Source organism: Talpa europaea (genome assembly GCF_964194135.1).
Source record: "Talpa europaea genome assembly, chromosome: 7".
Taxonomy (NCBI): Eukaryota; Metazoa; Chordata; class Mammalia; order Eulipotyphla; family Talpidae; genus Talpa; species Talpa europaea.
Window position 1 is genome coordinate 53,836,823 of NC_140074.1, and position 25,216 is coordinate 53,862,038.

General features: G+C 47.4%; 1 protein-coding gene across 1 annotated transcript in view; it reads left to right on the forward strand.

Annotated features, from left to right (window-relative positions):
- Positions 1 to 5,711: 5,711 nt before the first annotated feature.
- Positions 5,712 to 25,216, forward strand: part of COL15A1 (collagen type XV alpha 1 chain) — a gene marked incomplete at both ends in the record, with an annotated part of 94,642 nt that continues 75,137 nt past the window's right edge. The window contains 3 exons of the mRNA XM_084237798.1: positions 5,712 to 5,785; positions 8,617 to 8,680; positions 9,539 to 9,701. Of these exons, the coding sequence (XP_084093924.1) occupies positions 5,712 to 5,785; positions 8,617 to 8,680; positions 9,539 to 9,701 (301 nt within the window). The remainder of the gene's footprint in view (positions 5,786 to 8,616; positions 8,681 to 9,538; positions 9,702 to 25,216) is intronic.

Genomic DNA, 25,216 nt, shown 5'->3' on the forward strand with positions numbered 1-25,216 from the left:
GACTGAAGACGCTTATGCAGCCTTGATCTTTCCTCTTTACCACAGACCACAGGCAGCTTTGGGATCTGAAGGAAAGATCTCAACCCAACAGTGAGCCACCTACATCAATGACAGCCCCTCAGCCAGAGGTCTTGGCAAATCTATCTGGGAAGAACAAATGTGGTGCATTGCCCTGGATGCACCCTGCTCTTGGAAACTTGCATCTCCCTTCCTTGGAAGTGCCTAGGACTCCTATGACCTTTCACATGAGGGTGAAAAGTCTCAGGTGTCTTTTATGTATCACGTGACTGTCAAGGAAGGGGATAGAAGTTCTTTTATAAAACCTAGGTGCCTTACTGAGGGGGTGGAGTAAAGTGGAATGTGGGTGGAAAATGAATGTGAGACCAGAAGGCCCAAGTTCAAGTTCCTGCTCTGCCCTTTCTCAGCCTACTGACCTTGAAAATTAACCCTGTTTAATCCCCATGAGTCTCAGTTTCCTTATCTCTAAAGCGGGTCTAAAGACATATGCCCTGCCATGTCTGGGATTGTTGTGTTGGTCACACAGGTAAGTGGAAAGTGAGGAAACTATAAAGGTCCCCACCAATCTTGTTTAGATTGTCAGAACAGACCTGATCTGGCCATGGAAGCTAAGGTTTTCATTTGTCACTTTTTAGGTGGAGAAACACAGGAAATGTTGCAATCCTGAAGAACGGGAGTCCTGGCAGGGCTGGACCCCCCCAGACCTGGGCAGTGTAGGGAGGGTTTGCCCACATTCTTGGTAGCACCAAGGTCTGGCAGAGGAAGGAAAGCATAAAGTGTTGCTTTATTCAAGAGCATACTGATTTACAAAATCCAGTAAGTGGGAGAAGACAAAACTCAGTTAGGAAGGACTGTCCGTGGAGGGGCAGGGTGAGGGCCACTTTTTCTGAAAGTAATTGGTACCAACTTGTAGAAGTGGATTAAGATGTGGTATAAATACACTATGGAATACTACTCAGCTGTAAAAAAAAAAAAAAAAAAGGTCAACTCTTGCCATTTGTGACAACATGGGTGGAACTGGAAGGGATTATGCTAAGTGAAAAAAATCGGAAGGAGAAAGACAAATACAGGATGATTTTACTCATATGTGGAATATAGTGAAAAACAAACAAAACCCACAAAGGACCTGACTAAATTAAAGCAAAATAAACCCTAGAAATATGAGCAAAATTGAGGCTACTAGAGGGGGAGACTGCTAGGGGTAGAAGCAAAGGAGGAGGGGCCCAGGAGTCTAGGGTAAAGGCTATGGTTGCTTGGATGGTGGGGGTGCTGGGGTAATGCACATCTGAAATGTGACTCCCCCTAAATTGTACACGGTGTTGTAAATCAATGTTACCTCAATAAGGGGGGGAAATAATAAGTTTATATGATGGTTGTTGGGGTGGTAACAATATTAGAGGAAGCAGTTGGAAAAAGGAGCAGATGATTTCATTGTGGCTGAAACCTCAGCGGTCAGAGGTAGTAAGGATGGCTGGTTCGTCTGACACTGGGCGTCTTGGGCAGTATCTCCTATTGCACTTTTCTGCCATGTGAGAACCCAGCCTGCTTGGGCATGGAGGCAGGGAGGTGTGGGACTGATATGGTTTGGAGAACCAGGCTGCTGACCTAAGTGCCAGGCTGTGTGATTCAGTAAGCCAAGAATACTCACTGCAGCTTTTTGGCTTTATTGAGGGTTCCCAGTTTATGCCACTCCACTTCCACTGTGGCTACTTCCATTGTCCACTGTGATCTAAGAGCCTCCAAGTGGGTCAGATGCATCATTCCTGCTGTGAGAAACACATGGGGCCACCTGGCCCGAGCAGGCCCCTGTACAAACCATGGGTCTTAGTGCTGAACAACTATTTGTTTCTCTTTGGGCATCTGGTTTTTGGAGACAAAACTAGTTTAGATCATCAGAAGTCGCTGGAACTTTGCTTCAGCCCTGAGGTTTTTAAAATCAAATAGTGTGGGTTAGAGCAGACAAATAATTCTTACAGTGAGATGCATTCCATATTCCCACCCACTGAGGCTGATTAAGAATTTCGAAAAGATCACATCCTAATATGGATTGTGGCCCATTTTTGGGTCATGAAACCTATTTAATAGGTTTTGATCCATCTGGCTTTTTTTTGTTTGTTTGTTTTAATCAAATGGAATGGAACAGAATAGAATAGAAAAACATCTGAGTTCTGGACACAAATAAATGAGACAAATAGTGCTACATGAAACTTTTGTTTCAGAAGGCTATGTTTATGAGACTGTGAGACCAAGGGTGTTGGTCAAAATTTGAAAGCCACAATCTGCTAGCATTTCTCCATGGGGCACAACTGGCATTTTTGCTGGGATATCCCTGCGTTGTATGCACTGCCTCTTGCATTGCGGAATTTAGTATCCCTGGCTTCGATCTACCAAATGCCAGTAGCATCCCCATTCATTGTGACACAAGAACCTCCCCCTACTTGCACATTTCCAGATACCACCTAAGGGTGCTCTTGACAAAATACTTGAGCGCATAGGTGAAGAAAGAGGGTGTGACAGCTTTTGGTAAAGCCCAGCAGAGCAGTTTTCCGAAGGACAGCTAGCCGCTGGACAGTGTAGTGAGCAGGGGGCAGGGGGAGAGAGGGGCTGTGCTTTTTGTCATCTGCACCACTGGTCACTCTCTAGGGACATCAGTTCTTAGCAAGACTTTTAATAAGACTCCTATCACTTTGGACAGATTTCGTGTCCTATACTCTGGCTTATCACAAGCACACATTCAACAACTCTACTCCTCCTTGAGACAAAAATAGCAATTTAGAGTAGTTCTTCCATATTTGCCATATCTTTAGTTAGAGATTAGGGAAGTGACAGTTATTACGTGGTGTGCTGATGAAGGGAAGCAGGTAGGATGGGAGGCCAGCACCCCATAGGTGTGGGGATCTGTCCACATCCTCTTCCATAGGCTATTTTCTCTAGTCGATAGGGATCCAGGTGATTCCTTTGTTAGCTAGTGAGAGAGTTTCTGGCTTCCATATTGATGGTGCTTATACACTCTTGCTTCTCCGCCCTAACCTGGGATCCAGACAGCAGAGCCTGAGGCAAATACCTTGGAGCTGCTCGCTTGAGAAGCACAACCCGAACAAGAGGGAAGGGGAAGAGAGGCAGGCAAGAAGGAAGAGCAAATCAGGTATCAAAGGTAAATGTGGGATTTTGTTCTTGTGGATTTTCTTTTGAAAAGCTGCTTTTCAGGATGGTTCATCTGGGAGAGGAAGGGAAGAATATCTATTCACTGGGTTCCATTTCTTATAATTCAGAAGCTTGCCCATATTGTTCCCTTTGTGTCTGCAAGTTATTCAGGCATGGACACTACATCATTCCTGCAGCACCTCATGCCTCTGGAGTCGTCCAAAAGCGGGAGGAAAGATGTACATAGTAGGCACAAGAGTTAAGGCATCAGGTTGTGCCCATGGTTGGCTCGAGTCTGTATTGAGTGGTTGGTGCATGTGACACCCTGAAGGCAGGGAATGGGGAGGATCTAAAGTGGTACATTAGAGACAGCACGTACAGTCCACCTCTTGTAGCACTTAGGTTTGCTCACAACCTCCCAGTAGAGCCAGCTCCTATTCTATGCTACAGGACCTCCAATTCTGTGAGGACAAGATGTTCTCAATTACTTTATAAAAGGCGAGGTACTAGGTCAGCCAATTACAGATGAGAGCCAACTGAAATCTCTCAAAAGACTTAAGGCAAGAGAATTAGCGAAACACACTGTAGTCTCCAGCTGGAGCCAGCCCAATCTCCTTCTCCCATCACTCACTCCAGATTTCCTTTATTTGTGGCCCACAATTTGTTTAGTGAAGTGGTCTGGACCCTTATTCTTTAAGGATCTGCCTTGATTGCTTCATTTGCTCATGTGCCATCATTATGGGATATAAGTACTGAGAAATGCCCCACCAAATTACTCGAAGACATCTCATGGCCATCAAGTTCCTTATCCCCATGAATATAGGCAGCTTTTCTGTGCCTGCTGGCTCACTGGCATGAGCATTTCAAAGTGGCCAAGTGGTAGTCAAGTTTAGCGGTCACTATCCCCTGGAGATATTCTTCCCCTGGAAACCAGCATCTCTACTCCACAAAAAGCGGAGGGTTTCAGAGGTCCACAGGGAGAAAGAGTGAAAGGGATCACATGACCTCTGAATCTGAGACCTCAGTATAGAGTTTGTGGGATGCAGCAGCACAAACCACCGTGGTCCCAACATTCTGGAGGAGAGTCACAGTGCAGCACCATGTCTCCGTACGCTGGTGTCTTAGCTGAGGCTTTAATAGGCTCTTCCACCATTGTGCTAAGCTAGATGTTTCTGGGTGATGAGGTTTCTTGGTCTTTCACCCATTGTCATACTTTATATACTCTTTTGCCCATAAAACGAGTCCATTCATCAGGCAATGCTGGATGGGAGACCGTATGGATAAGTAACTAAAGTGCTCTTGGTGCTGACAAAGTTATCGGGTCAGGAGAGACAAACCCACAACCAGGTAGGCTTCTATGTTGGTGAAGAAGGTTGACAGGGAAGAGTCTGAAGAAAACAATTTGTCATCAAATGGTTGGCTCTGAGGAACGATGCCACATTGCAGCTTCAGTGAGGGTCTCTGCAGCTGATAGGCTGGGCATGGAGAGATGTCATTTGCTAGATCTGCTTTAAAGGAAGGGGGCTATTCTGCTGGGTCCTTCCTCAGCGCTTACCACTGCCATCATGCCAGTCTGCTTACAGCTCTGCCCTGTCCACCCTGGGGCAGCCAGAGAGGCTGGCTGCCATCCACAGATTAGTCACTGTCCATGTGGCTGTTGAATGTGGATGCTCTCTGGTGAGCACTGTGAGATACAAAGACCAACACATTTTGTACCTGGTCCCAATGTCAGTCACTTAACTCTCCCTTCCATCTCCTTTGTGACCAATCATCCAATGTTTCAAGCCCCTGCCTGATATCCAAGACCTTTGCCCACAACCAGGGCGCTTGCGTAAATTTGTAACTTAAGACTGTGTCTCCCTCCCTCAAACTGGTTGACCAAGTGTACTGCATATACTTCCACCCACTGGAAGGAATTCTCTTCACCATCGACCTTTGGGCCATTCCTGAGTGGACTATGCTATAACAGTCCATTTGCAGCACTAACACCCCGAGAGAGAGAGAGAGAGAGAGAGAGAGAGAGAGAGAGAGAGAGAGAGAGAGAGAGAGAGAGAAAGACACACACACACACACACACACACACACTCAGATATAGGTGGCCCAAGTTCATGTTTTCTTTGTTTATTGGTTATAGGATGACACCCAGGGAGCCCAGAAGTGTCTGCTGAAGAAAGATGCTGGTACAAAGTGGCTTGGGAATCTGAGCTACCTATTCACATAATTTACTGGCCTTCTAGACCTTCTTAGGCCTCTTAAAAACATATGTTTAGAATATATACTTGGCCTCTGGCAGGACTCTGTTGTTAGCTACTTGACTTGTGGCATTTGGTGGGAAAGGTCAAGTGGAAGTTCTTGTAACCGCCTCCCTTTCCCGTCTCCCAGAGCAAACCAGAAGCAATACCATTTCCCAGGAAGCATTTCAGAGATTAGAGCCATTAAGACTTAAGCAGTGCAGGGGTGGTCAATCCTATTTCCACTAATTCACTGATTCCCTTGCAAAAGTCACTGGATTGAGGTCGATAATAATGGGTTGCCATAAACTTGGTCAGATGGCAGCCTCAATTGCAGCTGTCGTGACAGATGGGGCATCTTCACTGGAGCACATCAGCATGGTCTTGGGCAAGTGAGGTCCCAGCTCTTATCAGTGGGGAAACCTGAGAGCAAATTGCAAGGAGAGTAGTACACGTTCACTTTTTTGTCCCAGAGCTATGCTAACGCTCCTGTTCTCTATAAAATATTACATAATATTCTCTATTATAACATAGTCTTTAGGACCTTATCATCCTGACATGCCACATATTATAACACTTCTGATATTCTGCTAACTAGACCTGGTTAGCAGGTCCAGAAACAACTCCTTTAGATACCTTGTTAGATACAAGTGAGAGTGTGAAAGATAAACTCCGCCATCGACCTTATTCTAGTTTATGCAGACAGCAGTCTTAGGGAGGAAATTCCTGGGGTGCAGAAGTAGAGAAAAGGGCAATGAGGGAGAGAAGGACCAAGAAGCATTACACATGCCTGATTATTCAGTGTCGAGAGACCACCTTCTTGAGAAGCCTTACAAATGACTTTTCAGCATGGTGCATCCAGAAGTAGGGAGATGGATTTCTGGTTTACACTGGCTGGAAATTTGCTTCCTGGGGTGTTATTTCCACTGCCTGTCCAGGCTGCGCATGCTGCGCGATCAGCAGAGGGTCGACCTCAGCATCAACAGGGAAGTCCTGGGACAGGAAGCTAGAGGTGTTCAATGTGCACTTGGGGCAAGAGGGTGTAGGGGCATGGAGACTGTGGGGGTTAGGGGCTCCCACCAACTGAAAAAGGAGAATGAGGCTTTTATCTACCACTCCTTGCAGGCATTGGCTCAGGCTGCGGAAGGGCAGGCTCATTCCTCAGCACTTCAGGTTTGCAGGGCCGGGGACAGAGCAGGCTGCAAGTGCCAGAGAAAGCACGTGGGCAGGTAAAGAGAAGCAGGTGCTGGCAGTTCCCCACAGTTAGAAGGCCAGGCCCATAGAGCACATACAGGACAGAGATAGAGCTGGGGTAGGAGGACCCGGCAATGACAGTGGCCCCAGGAGGTGTCGGACACAACCCCCTCCTTTTTTTATGTCCTCTTTCCTCTTAGATGGTCAGATTTTCAAATCAGCTTGCCCCTTGCATATCTAAACACAGACAGGTGCTCATCAGAACAAAAGGGCCCTCCCTGGATGGCAGCTGTAAGTTTATTCTCATTGTTACCCTCACGACACAGCACTTCCCTGCCAGGGAGGTAAAGAAAACTTTGGCTGTATCATATATTCTTGGACTGGTCAATAGGATCACAATCAAATCCACCAATCAAAATGCAGCTCTGCCTTTGTCCTTCAGGAAACATACAGAACTGGCGGGGAGCAGGTTTATTTCATAATGGCACCTAAGTTTTCATCTTTCAGTGTAGATGTACTTTATTTGTATATTAAACTTGTAGAAATAGGTTCTCCCATGTTTCTTGAAACACAGAGTGTGTGCTCTCCATCTACATATATCACATTTTTGTCTATTCTACTTTCTCTTCAATATAAGAAAAGGCAGAATGCATGTATGATGCTAAATGGCAAACAATTCTTAGCCTTGGTGTTGGAGAACAATAGGGAGAGGTGGGGACTATAGCAAACTGAAGAACAAAGAGCCTTAACTGATGGCAGTAGCCCTTATGAATGCCAGTCAATCATCGACACAGTGAATACAGTTTTGTTAAATGAAGAAAAAAAATGAGACAGGGACAGGATTCGCCCACCCTCACTCTGAAGCCAGGGTTAGAACTGAACTGGAACCCCAGCTCCTGATCCCCCAGATCATTAGCCCTCATGCCTCATGGGTCACTGCAGTTTTGTTCTTGGGGGTAGGGGATGGGTCTAATGCTCTTATTCATGGGCATGGATGGGTTTTGGCACCTGTCACATGCTAATCTGGGCATGTTTTAAACTTCAGCTTTGTCATCTTATGAAGTGAGGATCACTGCAGTACCCCCTTTCCAGGGCTGCTGGGATTACATGAGATAACACAGGTGAAGCATGCCTGCTCACCTCTCCTCTGCTGGGCTGTATGCAAGCACGCCCAGGGCAGGGAGGTTCACCGTCCATTCGGGCAGATGGATAGAGTTTGAAGCCCTCCGTGGATTTTTACAGGCCAATAATGTTGGAGCAGGAAACCATGTACAACAGGCACACCAGGCAGGGATGCCAGGCAGGGGTGGGGTCTGGGAGGCTCAGGAGGCAATGGAGCCCTGCAGACCCTCACGAATCTTTGGGCTTTCTCTCTTGCCTCTCTCTGGTGTTCTTTCTCCCTCTCAGTGTTGAAGTCTTGTGGTCTCGCCTCAGCGGTCCTCCTTGCCATGATGTCGCCACTGCCCTTTATCCTCGCCTCTAGGCACACATGAGCATTTACACATGTGCACACCCTGTGCTCTCTGAGCCCAGGAGTCCACAATCATAGGCACAAGTGAACCTTGTCCATATCCGTCATCCCACATCTGTGCTGCCACCGAGAAGGTGCCAGTCATAATGCTAGTGGTTGGAGGGCATAAAAAAGCTTGATTTAACTTACAAGGGCTAAGTCAAATGGCCTTTTCACTTGGCAGTTGGTAACTTGCCTTCTAGAATGGGAGACCAGATGAAAATCAGGGACTGACCAGAAAGCCACGGCACATGGTGGCTACTCAGTGCATCAGGAAGAGAGGCCCGTGAGGCTTTCCTGGCTCAGAACTGTGCAGGTTTCAGCACTGGCACAAACATCTTGAGCCACTGTGCCTGAGGTAATCACCGTAATAGAAGCCACCATTTGAGGGTTTGGCCAATGCCAGGCCTTGTGCAGGCTCTGCACAGGTGGGGTAGTCTACCCTGAGCCCTCCCACCAACCACACACCATTGGAGGCTTTGGAGGCTGAGTCTGGTTCATTTCCCTCACATCTCACAGTGCCTGGAGTCCCTCAGACTGTTCCTTCATCCACACAGTGTTCATTGGCATCTCCTGCTACCAGGTAATATTTTAGGCAGGAAACAAAACAAATATAAACTCTTGCCCTTCTGGAGCTGACATTCTAGTGGTAGTTGGGGGGTGTAAGCAAAATATAGAGAGGAAAATCTTGAAAAAGTAGATTCTTTACAAGATTGTATTAGGATTAACTTTACTGCATTTAATTATAGCATCATTTATACCCTCAAAACGGGACTGCTCCTGGGCAGTCAAGCAAGTGCATAGTCAGGCTGGCTGCTGCAGGAGCTCTGTCCAGTTGGGTGACCCAGGGAACGCGCCCCACCTCTCTGAGCCTCAGTTTCTCCTGTCAATTAGGAAAATCACAGGGGTTCGAGCCTCCCCGGGCCATTGTGAAGATTCCTTGGGCCCCTAAAAGGAGAGTTTTGCTCGAGGGGCAGCCCCCGACAGGCCAGGCCAGACGCGCAGGCGGGAGGGAGCTGTGTCCCGCTGATTCGCAGGAGCTCTGGCGGGGGGCTATTCTGGAGGGTTACTTAAGGCAGCCCAGGGTGGAAGCTGCTGCCAGAAGCCTGCGTCTTTCGAGGGTGGAAGGGGGCGTGGGGAGGTCTTCGGCGCCGCGGGGATGCCCGGGGCGTGAGTGCGCCGCCGCTGCCTGAAGTGGGGCGCGGCGTGGCGCGCGGGGGAGCGCAGGGCGAGGCGGAGTCGAGTTTTAGAGCGCGCGGGTGACTCAGGGCGCGGGTCGGCAGCCGGGATCCTGCCCAACGTCGAGCTGCCCAACGCCGCCTTTGTTCCTGCAGGAAGGGCGAGCGGCGGCCGGCGCGCAGCGCTCCTCCACCCTCCGCCGAGCTCGGCCGCTCCGCGCCTTCTGGGGGCTCCGCAGACCCGCGAGATGGCGCCAAGGTAGGACCCGCATCCCTGCGCCGCGGCTCCTCAGCCCCTCTCTCCCGCCTCACCTTCTCTCCCTCGGCCACTTTTTTCCAGGAGAAATGGGCAGTGCCGGCGCCTGCTGCTGGTGCTTTTGGTGTCCGCGTCTCTCCCCACGGTCACCCGGACCCGCGCCACTGCAGGTAAGCGACCGGGCTTGAGGGTGGCACAGGCTGCCGCTGCGCCCTGGAGAAGTTGGTTTGGCCGTGGGCGCGGCTGCGGTGCGCGCCTCATTCCTGGACATAAAAGGGAGTCCTCGCCGCTCGGTGCGCGCCCGCGGGCTTGGGCAGGGGCTTAGGGGGCGAAAGGGAATCGCCCGGCAGTCGGGGAGTTGGATAGCTGTCTGAGCGCCCGAGGTGGCTGAGCTGGGCGCGGCTCCTCCAATTTTGGGCCAAGAGAAACTTTTTGAGTACAGTGACAGCAACCAGCGGCTCCTCAGGGGCAGTTAGCTCCAGCTCACCCAGCGCCCATGCTCGAGCTGTGCGTGCTGTCTGACTGTTTGTAGGGACAAGGCTTGTGCCCTCGCTGTACACAGGTGCAGAAGCGTGACCACCCGCTGAGGCTCCTGGAGCCTTTGCCTCTCCAGAAACAACGGGACTGAATTGCCCTAAGCCTAACAGCGCGCTCACGGAGGGAGTCACTTCCACGGTGGAAGCATGAGTGATGTAAAGAGCTGGGCAGTTGGATGAATAGTCAGAAAAGATTTCGGTTAAGATGTTGTCAATCTGCCTGGGTTTGGATTGTGCCTGGGTTGGGTGATCTTGGGCACTGCTCTGTGTCTAAGTTTCCACAATTGAAAAAAGGAGACTAATTAATTCTCCTTTCCTCCTAGTTCATGTTGTGAGGATTAATTAAAAAAAAAAGAGATTAGAGATAACATGATTTTCACACCTTGGCACATAGTAGACACACAGTAAGTGATGAAAATGAAAGCTGGATCCTTGCAGTAGCCGTGCTGGAAGCAATGTAGGCATTCTCACCAAGGAGCGCACCCAGGGTGAGAGAGGTGTGGGAAGTGGCCAGTCCAAAAGGCAGGACTTGAACCCAGATCTCTAGAAGTTCTGTGGAAAACATTCTCCAAACATTAGTCTCTGACCTCTTTGAATTCAGGAGATTAATGGAGTCTCCATAGATTAAGTATGGTAAGGAGAGACGGGGAAGCCACCCCATCCCTCTGAAGGAAACGGGGCTGGGTGGGTGTTTTGGTTAACTGTGTGCCTACGGAAGCCTGGGACAGCCTAGCGCATTGTCTCCTTGGGAGCAAGATCCAAATTCCATGACAGTTTTTTCTGCCAGAGTCCAGTCTGGCATTTCTTGCAGATCAAAGGGCAGCTGGAGCTTAGTTTTGGCTTCTCAGCATCATAGCTCATGGAACATTGCAATTTTGCATGTGATATAGGCAGTGGCAGAAGGAAGCGTTGGGCTCTGTGGTTTTTTGTGAATTTTGCTGCCACCCACCCCAAAAGAAAAAGGGTTCTGGGGAAAGAAATTTGGTATTTCTTTCTCTTCCTCTATTTGTAGGCTGGATTCCTTGATATCAATTTAGAGCTGTTGTGAGGTCCAAAGTCCAAAGGAGTCTCAGCTCCTGAGTGTTTCATACCTCCCCCCTTTTTACAGCGACACCCCCCTCCCCCGCCCCGCAACATGGATTCTTGTGACCCTAGTTGGTTAGGGCTGAGCTAGTAAAGTCAGTGTCATTGGAACACCCACTGTGTTAGATGATAAGGACGTTATTAGATGATAAGGAGGTTGTTGTGGGGGCTAGGATGGGTGTCATAAGGAATTCATTTCTGATAATAAAGTACTGATAAGTGCAAATAATTTATTCCTCTTTAAACTTCTTTGCTGTGAAATATAGCATCCATTTAGAAAAGCACACACAATCAGTATAATGCAATGATTGGTCCCAGAGCCAACATCCATGGAACAGATCAAGAAAAAGCATTACCCCCCAGAAGCTACCCTGTGCCTCTTGTTTACCCTTAGAGGTAATCATCATCTTGATTCTTATACTGATAGTTTCCTTACCTTTAGAAAATTCTGAAGTTCCATTTTACATAATTTTCAACTTTATACAATGGAGGATGTATTCTTTGGTGTCTGGCTTCTTTTACTGAATATTATGCTTTTGAGATTCATTTCTGCTGTTGTATGTGACTGTGGTTCAATCCTCTTTATAGCTGTATAATATTCCACCACATTAATGTATTATTTATCTATATGTGTTTATCCATTTTTCTTGAACAACATTCAGCTGGTTTCCTTTCATTACCAGTATACTATTGTGGCTCTGGATATTCTTGTACATGTCTCTTGGTACACACACATTTTTGTTGGTTTAATATCTGGGACTGCAGTCCTGGTAACAGGAGATACAAATTCTGCAGCTGAGCAGATAATGCCAGCACAGTTTCCATTATGGTTGCTGAGGTACATGGGCACCAGCCTGGTTTAAGAATCCCTCTTCCTTCCCATTCTGACCATCACTGGGCTCAACTTCTAATGGGTTTCCATTGGAATCTTACTCATATGTCTATTGGAGTCTTAATTTATATTTTCCTGATTATTAAGTTGACTTTTTCATATACTTTTGTACATTTGGATTTCCAGATTTACTTTTTTTTTGTTTGTTTGTTTAGGTGAAAATCATGTGACCTAAAACTAGCATTTTGTGTGTGTGTGTGTGTAATCTGGTGGCATTTAGTACATTCAAAGGTTGTACAACCATCATCTGTATGTAATTTGAAAAACATTTTCATTTCTCTAATGAAAACTGTATTTCCATTAAGCAGTTACTCCCCATTTTCCTCATCCCCATTCCACCAATCCCTGGTAACTTCTGAACTGCTGTCTGTTGCTATGTGTTTACCTATTCTGGGTATTTCATATAAATGGAATCATAAACTTTGTGACTTTTTATGTCAGGCTTTGTTCACTTAGTGTAATGTTTTTGGGCTTCATCCATGTTGTTCTATGTGTCAGTACTTTATTGCTTTTCATTGCTGAGTAATATTCCATTGTATGGATATACCAATTTGTCCTTTCTTCTGTTGATGGAGACATTTGGGTTGTTTCCACCTTTTGGCTAAACTAAGTAGTGCTATTATGAACATTTGGGTACAGGGATTTGTTTGAGTACTTGTTTTCAATTATTTTGGGTGTATATCTGGAAGTGAAATTGCTGGGTCATGGAGTAATTCCATGCTTAAGGTTTTGAAGGACTCCCAAACTACTTTCCAAATTGGCTACACCATGTTACATTCCCACCAGCTCTGATTTTTCTGCCCTGTTAACACTGGTTATTATTCTTATTTTTTTTAAATTTATAGCATTTTAGTGGATGTGAAGTAATTTCTCCCTCTGATTTTGATTGCATTCCCTGCTGACTGATAATATTGATCATATTTTCATGTGCTTTTTGGCCATTTGTTCATCTTCTTTAGAGAATTCTGAATGTTAATCTATACGTATATTTGTCTCTCTTTTCCATGAATGCATGTTGAGCATGTGGGTCATGCCTCATTTGTCCAGTTGTCATTGGGATAAACATCTTTAAACAAATTATTTCCTTTCACAATATTCCTCTAAAATAGACTCACTCATCAAAAGAATAGAAATGCTTAGATAGTTCTTATGTATTGAGAGGCTCTTTCTAAGATTCAGATTCGATCATGCCACTCCCTAGTTCAATTGCTTTGCTGGGTTCCCATTGTACCTAGGATGGAAACTTGCTCCTTGCCCCAGAGAGAGCCCTTTGTGGTCTGGCCGCTGACTGCCTCCCAGTCTCCATTCACATGGAACCCCTCTTGACTTGGGCTCACACCAAATCACTGGCCAGTTTCTGAAAAAGATATGGCTGCCTCACCATTGTTTGCTTACGTAGCAAGGGGAATGCCTTTCCTCTGCTCCACCTGGCAACCCCTATTCCTCCCTTAAGACTCCTTTTTGGAAAGGCATCCGGCTCTGCTAGACATGTTGAGTCTTTCTCCTCTGGGTAACACTGTATCACCCACCCAACTCTCAGACTGGACCATGACCACTGATTACTCATCTGCCTCTCCTACTACATGGGAAGTTCTGGGAGGCAGGAACTTAGTCTCTTTCAACTCTGAATCCCAGTACTTAGTACGGTCTGGCAGAAGTTGGCACTTGGTAAACTGTTTGAATCAAAGAAGGAATGAATGGGTAGGTCCAGTTGTGGTCTAGTGAGAATGAGCTAACTTACCATGTCCCCTGCAGTGAAAGTCATTCCGATTTTGCCACAGCTCTTCCAAGTGTGGGGTAACTTATGGCTGAGTAACCAGGGTACATTATGGGGTTTTCAATTGACTTTTCATTCATAATTTTAATAACTAGTTAGGCTGCAATTGACACAAACATTACTTTGCTCTTTATCTTTTTTTCAGTACATTTAATTGTATAAACAATTTTCTTCTTTATGCCCATTCATCTTATTCTTCATAGCCTTTTTATAACCTTTTTTTTGGTTCAACATCATACATTTATCTATTATTTCTTGGCTAAATGGATGAACTTATTTTCCAGGTTTCTTTTAATGTCTGTAGCTTGATTCATTTAAAATGGGCCACAGATTAGGGTATAATGTAATCAGCTCTTTTCCCAGTAGTACCCAGCATGCTCCAAAATACTAATACTATTTTTCCATCATTATGTTGCTTCAGTTATCATATAAATCATTTTTCTTTTAATGATGGAATTTTTTCCCTTGGAGTCTTATGTATGTATGTATTAATAAAAAATCCACATAGTATTGATAATCATTGCTTTGTAATATGTTTTAAAATCTAGTAAAAGAAGTCACCCCTATCTCTTCATTAAGCCATAAATTCTTTAGTATAGATTGACTTATTCATAATTTCCTCATGACATTTATGGGTACTAGAATGTCATAAATGTGGTGGGTATGTGAGGTTTATAAAAAAGGAGGTAATCTTATAATAAGATGCAAACAGTAAGGAGGATGGAGGAATAACTAACCCTTCCAAGTGAGAGCAGCTATTGCCATTGGTACAAGAGTTCAGAAAAACTAAGATGGATCAGAAGTAATGGAAGGAGACAGGCATGCTGTTTCACCCCCTTCCTATACTTCACCCTACTGGAGAGAGAAAAATCTAGGGGTGGAACATTACCTGGGAGTGGGTCTAGACCTCTTCCTAGGCAAATCTAATTAGGGGAATCTGACCCCTAGGACACCTAAGAGTGTAGCCCACCCTGTATCCCCAACTCAAATCAACTTCATGCAACTCAACCATACCCAACCTATTAATCCAATTAATTTCACCCTTTTTGCATGCCATGGGTGATTTAAGGAATTGGACAAGGCAGAAAACTGGTTTGAGGACCCTGACATCACTCTCCTGTTTCACCGAGACCCCTTCCAGGCTTGGGGAGCCTGGCTAGACTCTGACTTACAGAGAGCAGCCCTGCCTTAGGCCTCTCCAAGAGTCACTTCTCTCATCACTGAAGGACTGAAATGGGAACCAGCTTAAAAGCTCCCTCCACTACCAGGTGCTCTTTTGCAGCTAGCCTCCTCCCAAAGCAAATATCTGTTAAAGTCTTCATAACCACTTGCCCGGCTCTGCGTTCTGGTTACCATTACAGATTTCCAACTTCCTCCCATACTTCCTGACTGCCTGCTATTTCTGAGGTCTTTTAGGGTAGGTGATTGGGGAGTGCAAGAGCTGCAGTAGACTCTGGAGCCGGCCTGGACCCATCACAGTCCAGTAATAGAGAGGGCTGGGCAGCAGCTGGCTTGAATGTTAGAACTCTTGTCCAGGATGTGCTAATACGGATGCAGGCAAGCCTCTGCACTCCCTAAGTAGGGAATCCACTCCACCCGAACATGGGGGAAAGTGGAAGAAGTGAGCAGGCTTTGAAAGACATTTGTTTTTAATTGTTTTTCTAAATTTTGATAGTAAAAATAACAGCCATTGTAAAACCTGGGGAGGAAGTGGGAAGAGAGAAGAGTTTAAAAAGGTCACCTATTTTGTCAGAGATAAACCCCACTAACATTTGGTGGACCATCTTTCAAGTTTGTTTTCCATTTACAGACAGTTGACAATTGAGCAACATGGTTTGAAATGTGGGGGTCCACTTACAGGTGGGTTGTTTTCAATAAACACAGTTGGTCCTCCGCACAGTAGGGAGTGTGGATACAATGAAGATTTGAATACATTTGCAAGATTTCTGCTTTCAAAGATTCAACCAACCGCAGATGTTATCTCGCAGATATGGAGGACCAATTCTAAGGGACTTGAGCATACTCTGGATGTCGGTATGGGAGGCTTCTGAAACCAGTCCCCCTGTAGGAGGGGGTCAGTGCCCTCACCCCCATGTTGTTCAAAGGTCAACTGTATGTTGTAAAATGAATAGATCATTTATTCTGTAAATTGTGTTTTGTTGCTCGCTTTTCCCCCTTAACAATCCTCTCTACACTTCCTCCGGAACATTAAATATGCTTCCCTAACACTCTTTCACTCTTTGTAATTGAAATAGTATTTCATTGTATGCATGTCCCATGGTGAAACTAGTCCCCTTTTAGGCCCTTAGGCGGTTTCCATTTGTTCACTATTGTAAATCCTGTGATGACCCTATTCTTGTGGCTCTGTTTGTGATCTTTTCTATATGATTTCCTAGCCCAAGCTCCTAAAATAAACTGTGGAGTCTATTGAATGCCCATTTTTAAGAATGCCATTTCGTTGCATTCTTTGGAAAGGCAATAGTAACTGACACTCCCTGTAACAGGAGAATACCTAACTCACCTGCCTTTGTCAGCTGCAACTATTTCTTTAATCCAAAAGGAGAAAATGACAATAACTAAAGGAACAGTGCCAGCGTTACTGCCCTAAACTGTCCTTAGTTGAATGGAGTCATGGATTCCTTCCTTCTTCCCCATCCCCCGCTTGTCCATCCACTTTGCGTGTGCCCTGTGGTCAGTACCTTTCTCCGTCCCTCTTCTCACACCCCTGTGAGTTCCTCGAGGGGAGGAACTTTATTTTATTTATCCATGTTTCCTCAGTGTCTGAAATGGCACCAGACGGACACAATGAACATTTGAACAGATTAATGAATGAATCATTCAAAGCCTGAGACTGTGGGGACCTTAGTGAAAACCCAGCATTATGAACCCTTGACCACAGCTCTATGTGGCCTCCACTCTGTGCTGGAAGACCACCTACTGCCACCCGTAAGATGGATGAAGGAGGGGCCTGGGCAGGCATAACAGCAGGGACAGGACATAACATGAGGGATGGAACACATGCCATGAATGGAAAATGAAGACGTGCTCTCTGATGCTGGAAAATGGCAACCACGCCATCTTGCAGAACACAGGTGCAGAGTCCAAACACCAATGATGATGAACGACCTTCATTTCTGCATCTTCAGCAGCGTCGCTCTCAAAACTCCATCTCCAAGGAGGTCAGCCAGCTGTTTCTTTCCTTCCAGCCACTCCATTTTAGTGGCTGGCTCGTTCTGTCTTGATATGCAGCAGACAGGCCAGTCCCTGACCTCCTTTTACTCCACCCTGCAGTTTCTCCCCATCTCCACCTTTCGTGGCTTCTCTGGTGGTCCCCCACAGCACAGCCACAGTTGTCTTCTGGCTTCTTAATATGCAAATGTGACCCACCAGCAGTCACAGCACCCTCCAAGAAGGTATTATTAGAAAGGCAGAATTGCTTCTCCAGTTACTCTATCAGCTAGTGTGTGATCCTTATATAAAAAAAGCAGAATCTCCAGTCCCAACCACAGACCCAATCAATTAGAACCTGCATTGTAACATGATCCCTGGTGACTTGTGTGCACATTAATGTGTGAGCAGCAATGTAAAAACAGCTCTGGTTATATCATCTTGCTGAACACACATCGTCATCTTCCTGTGCTAACCTCCTGAATCGGCAGAGTCCTGGCCCTCCAAGGATGTACACATCCTCATCTCTGGAACCATAGGTCAGGATACATGGAAAAGGGGATTCAGATTGCAGATGGGATATTGATAAATCTTAAAAGAGGGAACGAGTCTGGGATTACATAGATGGGCCTTGCGTGGTCACAGGGTCCTTGAGAGTGGAAGAGGGAAGTAGAAGATGTCAGTGATGTCATGTGAGAAGGACTTGACCAGCCGTCTTTGTGCTGATGATGGCGGAAGGAGCCACAAGCCAAGGAATGTGGGCAGCCTCCAGAATTTGGAAGCTGGAAAAAGGATGAAAACAAATTTGCCTTTAAAGCCTCCAGAAAGGAACACTGTCTTTTTCTGCCCAAGTAAGAACTGTATTGGATTTCCTACCTACAGAACATTAAGATAATAAATTTGTGTTGGTGCAAGACATAAACCTGCCGTCATTTGTTATAGCAGCCTTAGCAAATGATTATAATGCTCTTTAGTGTGGCATTGGAGACTCTGTCCTCCACCCAGTGTGGTTCTGGCCTCATCATACAGAATTTCCTTCCTCACAGCCCAATCTCAAACCACACAACCCAGAGTGGCTGGAATAGGGTGAGGCCACCCGAATCTGGACTGGCAATTTTTCCCCTTGGCTCCAGCCCCAGCTCTGTGCCTGCCCCTGAGACAGACGGGTTCTCAAACTGTGCGTGCTGAATGACTAAACCAGAGGAAACCTGCTATATTCCCGGCACACCAGCCATGAGGGGCCCAGCGTGCCAGAAACAAATAAGACAACAGGATGGGTTTGGTGGAAACTTGCTGGAGTCTCAGCTTTGGTTTTCCCGGCCTTGGGCAAATCTCTGTCTCCCTTTGGGCCCCAATTTCCCCTGCTGGAAAATGAAAGAGTTAGACCAGGTGAACCTGAAAAGCACTGTCCACACAAACAGTTTCTATGGTTCAATTCCAGTTTCTGAGTTCAATTCCAGACAAACTCTGAGTCAGCTGGGAGAAGATCTGTTCATCTTGTGGCTGAGCGTGTCCTTCAAAGACACCCTAGTCCTGAGTCAGGCACAAAGCTATCCCCAAAACTGTATATTTAGTGCAAATGGAGACTTCCACTGCTCTCTCCCTCAGTTGAGTTAAAATGCCAAGTTACTCACTGTCCCACAGACAGAAAAAGGGGCGGGGGAGAAACCATTTCTCCCTGCAGTTTTTCCATGTGACACATTTTCTAATTTTATTTCAGGTTTAACTGTCTAGAGTAAATGGCTCCATTTCAGGGTCTCCCCTTCCCCCACCCTTTTAGAATATGAGTTTCCAGTTTAGGACATGAAATGGTTTTGCTTGTTTAAATATTTGCAAGTGTGGGCTGATCGTAAGTGACAGCTGAAAGTCTTCATTTTCTCTGCTGCGGCGAGGAGCCCTCTGACCAAGCCCACTTCCACTCTTAGACTCAGGTCCTTCATCGGCAAAGAGAGGAAGAGGCTGGCTCACCGCAGGAGAAGTGGTGGCTAGGCCCCATTCCTAAGAGGAGCACTGCTGGAGACCTTGTTGGCATCTTGCGCGCCTTGGTTTATCCCCACCGTCAGTTTATACCTGCTGCTCTGAGTCCTAGTGCACGGGGTGACTGAGAAATTTTAGCACCCGCAAAGAATATTGTAGCTTTCTCGCAAAGAAATTGATGCTGCCCTGCAGTGTCTGCTGCATTTGATCTTGCCCATCCTTCTTTTGGCCCAGGGCCTGGCTCTCTAATGGATGTCGCAGCTGCGCCTTTCCTCTGGCGCCTCCCCTGTTGATCTTCTCGCAGCAGGCAGAGTGGCTTGTCTAAACCACAGGTTCCATCATGTCACACCCCCTCTTAAAACCCTTCCATGCTTTCCATTTCAGCCCCATGCATTCCATGGTCCTTGGGCTGAAGCTCGAGCTCCCTCCCTGGGCCCTGGCTCCAGTCGTGCTGAACTTCTTGCTGGTCTCAGAATCGACTGAGTTTATTTCCTTCTTCCAGCCTTGGCTCATGCCTTCCTACTGTCTGGAATGCTCTCCTTTCCCTGCTGAAATCCATGTTGCCTTTTCTCCTCTATAAACTTGCAACCCAAATTGGGGTCCTTGCATTGGCATCACCCCGGAGCTTGTTAGAAATGCAGGGGCCCTGGTCCTGCACCGGGGTCCTGAATGACACGTGTGCATATGGCTGTGTGAGTCCTGGGACCTGTGGTGTGTTGGGGCCTTTGGGTCATACAGGGTTTATTTGTTCTAGGCTTTGCATATAGTAGTTGGTCACCTTCGACTATTTACCAATTCTTTTCTAGCCTCAGTTTCCTCATCTACAGAGTGGAGATAATAACAGTGCCTGTCTCAGAGCTCTTGTGGCGAGCACATGAGGTTGTGGCCCTAAGAACCCTTAGCACAGGGCCTGGCACAGGCGAGCCCTCAGTAATGGCCATGGTAGGAAGGTTCCACCTCCATGCTTACTGTGTGGTCCCCAAGCCCTCTGGGGTCCCTCTCAGCATTGCTTGTGTCTGGTTCATTCTATCAGGGATGGGAATTCATTTGCAAGTGCATCTCACCCTGCACATGGAGATCAGGGATAATGCCACTCATCTTTGGAGTTTAGAATCATTGACCTTCCAGTGGAAGGAGATGAAGTCATCATCTGATGTTGGAAAAGTGAAATACAGCAAAAGAAGGGTGGGTAGGAGGGATGGAATTAATACCAACCATTTTTGACTTTGATGAAAATGACTGTCTTGGTCATCTTAACCTGATAGGATTTTCATTTATTAATTCATTTGTTCACTTGCTTTTACTTAAATTTTTATGAACTGCCTATTAGGTACAAGGCAACCTGGTACACATGCTGGGCATAAAATGATAAACAAGTAGGCGTGGTCCCCACCTCAGGAGCCTCCTAACTAATCAGGGAGGCATAGACACCAAGTAAAGGGCCGGACAAAAACTTTTACATGTTTTTATAAATAGTAACAGGTGTTATGAAGAAGTCTAGGTCTGAAACATGTACCTGGCCATTCTAATCTATTCTAGGGTGTTGGGAAAGTATCCCCCAGGAGTAACATTTCAGATGAGATCTGAGGGGTGAATAGGTTTAGCCAGGGAAAGGTGGTGGGACTGGTGGGTTGGAAGAGGAGTGGAATGTTCCAGATGGAGGGAATAGAACAAGGAGAGGATGGAAGAAGCAACTTGTGTGAGGCCTGAGCATGGTGAAGGTGGAGAGGCCAGGGGCAGAGGAGGTATTGGGGGGTTCTGAGATGCAAGCAGAATCTCCACCAAGGAGCTGCTTTCCCAAGCCTGATACCAGGCAAGCGTTTGACTTCCTGGTCCCTTGGTCTAGAACAGATGCCCCTGCCCAGGGCCCACCGGCCACCTCCCTGTACCTGCCTCGTCTTCCGGAAGAGTAAGTTACTTTGGACTTCGGATGAAGGGTGCCCGGCTTGGTGTTGCACAAGAGAAGTGTAGTTAAGAGACTTGAGCAAAATATCAGGAAGGCAGGGCTGGAGAGAGCCCAGAGTTAGAGCCCAGTCTCCCCACCCCTACCCCACCCCGCCCCCTTCAACCTCCCAGATCTCCCCAGACCACCTGGCTGAGACATCATGAAAGTCTCATGGGGAAAGGATTTAAGAATTCTCACTGTGTTTCAACTCCAGTGTGTCCTGGCTTTGAAAAGCTCCTTCCTGTGTGTGCATCTAGGGGCTTGGGCCAGCCCTGAGGCTTGTCCGGCTCTGATAGATCTCTTTGCTGGTTCTCGCTGGATCTCAGTGTTCAGAATGTATGTCCATAATGCAGTGCAGAATTCACTCACCAGGGAACAGAAATGAAGTCTTGGGTGGGAATTACTCAGGTGGGAGGTGTTTAGATGTCTTCATAAAGGGGGCCAGTTCCTTTAGAAATGGTGGGGTAGGGCCTCCCTGGTGGTGCAAAGGGTTAAGCACCGCACTATGAAGCAATCCGCAGCCTCTGTAGCATGAACTCAATCCCTGGCTGGCCAGAGAGAAACCCACATGGTGAAGCAGACCTCTCCTGACTCACCCGCTGCTCCCCTCCGCAGTGTATTTCATCAGTCTGCCTGTTCTGTTCCCCTCTCTGCCTCCAGTGAATCCTCTCACCCTCCCGCATCTCTGACCTGTACTCCAGCTCTTGTATGCATAGATAAATAAATCTTAAAAAAAAAGAAATGGTGGGGTACAGAGCAGGCATCAAGCCCCTCCTATTCCTTTAGAGACCTGTTTCTCAAACTGGGGTCATGGTCTTTGGCGTATTGCCAGTGGCATCAACGCCATATCATTTGACCCCAGTGACAATTGGGGAACAACAAAGAACATTTTTATATCATTAAAAGAAATAACATACATTTATTATGGAGTGGAGCACAAAACTTACATGCTTTAATGATAAAGAGGAGTTTTTTAGGTGAGGGGAGGGAGGTAGTGCCGAGCTCTTTACTGAGACCTGGGCTCTCAGGTATAGGGTCCCCTCTCTCTGATAATAAAACGCTTTGGTGGAGGTGATGCTATATTGACTCTTGAGGTCCCCAACTTGTGTGGGATGCTCAGAATTATTGTAACGGGTGCCAGAACCCATTCTTGTATAAACATTTTCTCTGGCTGCAGATACCTGCTGAGCTTGTGTGTGGATGGGGCTGTTGATGCTTATGACATTGACAAGGGGGAGAATGCTGTTCTCCCAAGCTCCTGTGCTAGGGCTTCAACTCCGCAAGGGATGGAACTTGACTGTCCCTGCAGGCTCTCCACCACCTGCAACAGGGCCTGCCACACAGCAGGTGCTCAGTACATGTGAATTAAATGCATAGGCGTGTGGCTCCCAGGAGCTTCGCTTCCACAGCCTGCATTTACCTTTCCAGGAATAAGTGTGTGGGGCTGCATTCCCCTGGGAAGCCTGGGTGGAATGTGAAATAGGCCTCTTATGCATATGCATGCAGGAGGCTGGCCAGTCCCACTCAAGTTCGAGGTTTCTAAGAATCGCCCTGTGGAGGCAGCCTCCTACCAGCATGTTCATGCCGTATAGTGGCTCCTTGTGGGAGAAATCACAGCTCACCATTCATATATCTCAGTTGGGGTTCCCACCGTCCACTTCTGATGGGTCCTCCAAGTCCTCCAAACATTTTACTTCCATCACAGCCCACGGGGAACCTTCAGGTCCCAGAAAAAGTTAGACTTTAGGGATTGTCTATTCTAGCTTTCCAAGAATTGTTGGAGACTCAGAGAGAATGAGAGGTGTGATGGAGTCACGCAGCTAAAATACAGAAGAGCTGGGTCTTCTGATGTGCAGGTGGGAGGTGTCATACCCGCCGTAAAACTCCCCAGCGCTGCTTGACTCCAGATGTGTTGTCACTCTTCCCTCTTCAAGGATGTGGGAAGAAAGATGGGAGATAGGGATTCACATGTGCTGAGGGTCTCTCATGCGCCTGGCAGTGGTGAGAGCTAAGCTTTGGGAACATCAGGTGGGCTTCAGATCCCAGGCTGGCTTTGGGACGTGGGGCAAATTGCTCAGAGTATTGGTATCCATCTGGACAGAGGTTCTGCCTGCTGGGGCTGGTGACGCGTTTGGCAGGTAGAGCTGGAGGGTGCTCAGGAACAGCGGCCTACAGTCAGTGAGAGCTGTCCCTAGACCATAACCTCACCTTGCTATGCAGCAGCAGCACTGGGCTCCATCCCCCCAGATTTGATGGGGTGAGTGCCAAGTGCCGCGGACCAGCACAGCAGTAGACGATGAGGCCACCTCAGGGTTGAGAGAAGCGTGCAGGGTGGTCAGGGCGTCGGCGAAAGAAATGACACACAGACACACTTCAAGAGTGAAAATCTGAGTGTAATTTTTCTTAAGTTTGTGACTAGTATATATATGTTTTCTAAAAGCACAGGAATGAATATCAAAGAAATTAGCTTGCTCGCTGGCTCAGTCTATCACTATCAGGGAGGTGATCTACATAACAAGCAATGACCATTATAGAAGAAAGGAGGAAGTTTAGAAAGACAGATAAGGGATTAAAGTTTGTAGTTCTAGGAAGACGGGATAGGATTTTTAGCATTCTTGTAGTGGTTCTTGGTGGTCGTTATCTATTGATAAGCTTCTGCCTTTTCAGGGAGCTTCTGCTGCACTTCCTCTGCTTCAGGCTGTTCTCCCACCGCGCGCTGGTGCCCAGCCAGATCTAGGGACCGTGGCGAAAGCCATTTGATCTAGGGACCGTGGCGAAAGCCATTCCTAAGATCACTGCGGTGGGAGGTGCAGCAGGTAGGGTTTTGCTGTTCTCCCCCTGCGCGCTGGTTGCCCAGCCGGACCTAGGGCCGGTTAGCCCTAAAGGTCACTGCAGGGGGAGGTGCAGCACCAAGTATCTGTATTCTGAAGTCCCCAAGTGAATGTACTGCCCAGCCAGGGATGAGGATGTCTGCACTGGGCCAAACATGGCATGATGCCCAGGACACACCTGTCCTGTTCACTTTGGACGTCCAACACTGGCAGTGCTGCGCACATGGTGGTTGGTGCTTGATAAGATTTGTGAATGAATGGATGGGTGGGTGGATGGAAGGACGATGAATGACCAAGATGTGCTCAGGACCTGACATTACCCTGCACCACCACCCTGACATCTCCATGTCCAAATAGGAAAACCAAGGCTCAGAGAAGTTAAGGCACTGGTCCACGGTGACAGACTGTAAGTGGTACAAGGAGGACTGGCAAGCAGGAATTCCATGTCATTTCTCCTGGGTGAGACGCACCCTCCTTGGGTGCCCCCTGAGATCACCATCCATTTCTGAGCTCCAGTTAGCAATATCTCCTGGATACTCCGAAGGTGCGATTCCCTCTCCCCATCACTCTGCACCAGCCCTTCCTCTCCAGCAAACGCTTGGAGACCATCAAGCTGCACTTTCATCTACATTAAACAAGAGTCAGCCTGTTTCAAAATATGACTTCAGGGTCACCATCTGTTCTGACTGTTCCCTTAAACTCAAATCCCATTTCAGAGCCTAACGGGGCTCCAGCACACCACCGGGAGCAGGTCTGTGCACAGCTGAGCAGGGCAATCTGGAGAAAGAGGCAGTGTGTTCAAGAACAGCTGCAGCACTGAGTTCTTGCACTGTTTGTGCCCCAGCTTTGCCGCCTCCAAGCACTGTGCATGTGGACCACAGACCCCCCTGAAGACTCCTATGATTCGTTCTCATGCTGGGCCCCGAAAAGGTGCAAACACTTTCCCAGGCCTCACCTTCTTTGGGGTAGTGGGCAGGAGGGGCCACTATAGCCACGGGACGTGACCTGTCCTAGGCGCTTGGCTGTCACCTCATCGGGCTGGGCCTCAGTAGTCTCACCTGGGTGCTTTAGACTGTATTTCCTGAGGTTCTGCCCAGCTTGGGGAGTCACCCAGCCTGAGTCAGTGCAGAAGGGTCTTCCCGGCCATGAGGTCCTACTGCTGGTGGCTTCTCTGCTGCAGCCCCTCATCTCTGCATCTGTGCTCACCCACTCACCCTCTGTGAGCACGTCCTGGGCTGTTCCCAGGGAAGCTTGATTTTGCCCAGCGCAGAGCATGCCAAGTGCTGAGAGGCTGCAGGAAAGTATGTCTCCTGCTGTTGCCAAACTACCGCCTTTGCTCCACATTCCAAATCACCCAATTCCACCCTCTCCTTGGCAGGGAAAAGGCAGGGGGTCCGACTGCCAGGAGTGACAGCTCGAGATGAAGTGGTGATGGCTCCTAAAATGGTCAGCTTCAGCCTTCCTCAGGAACCTTTG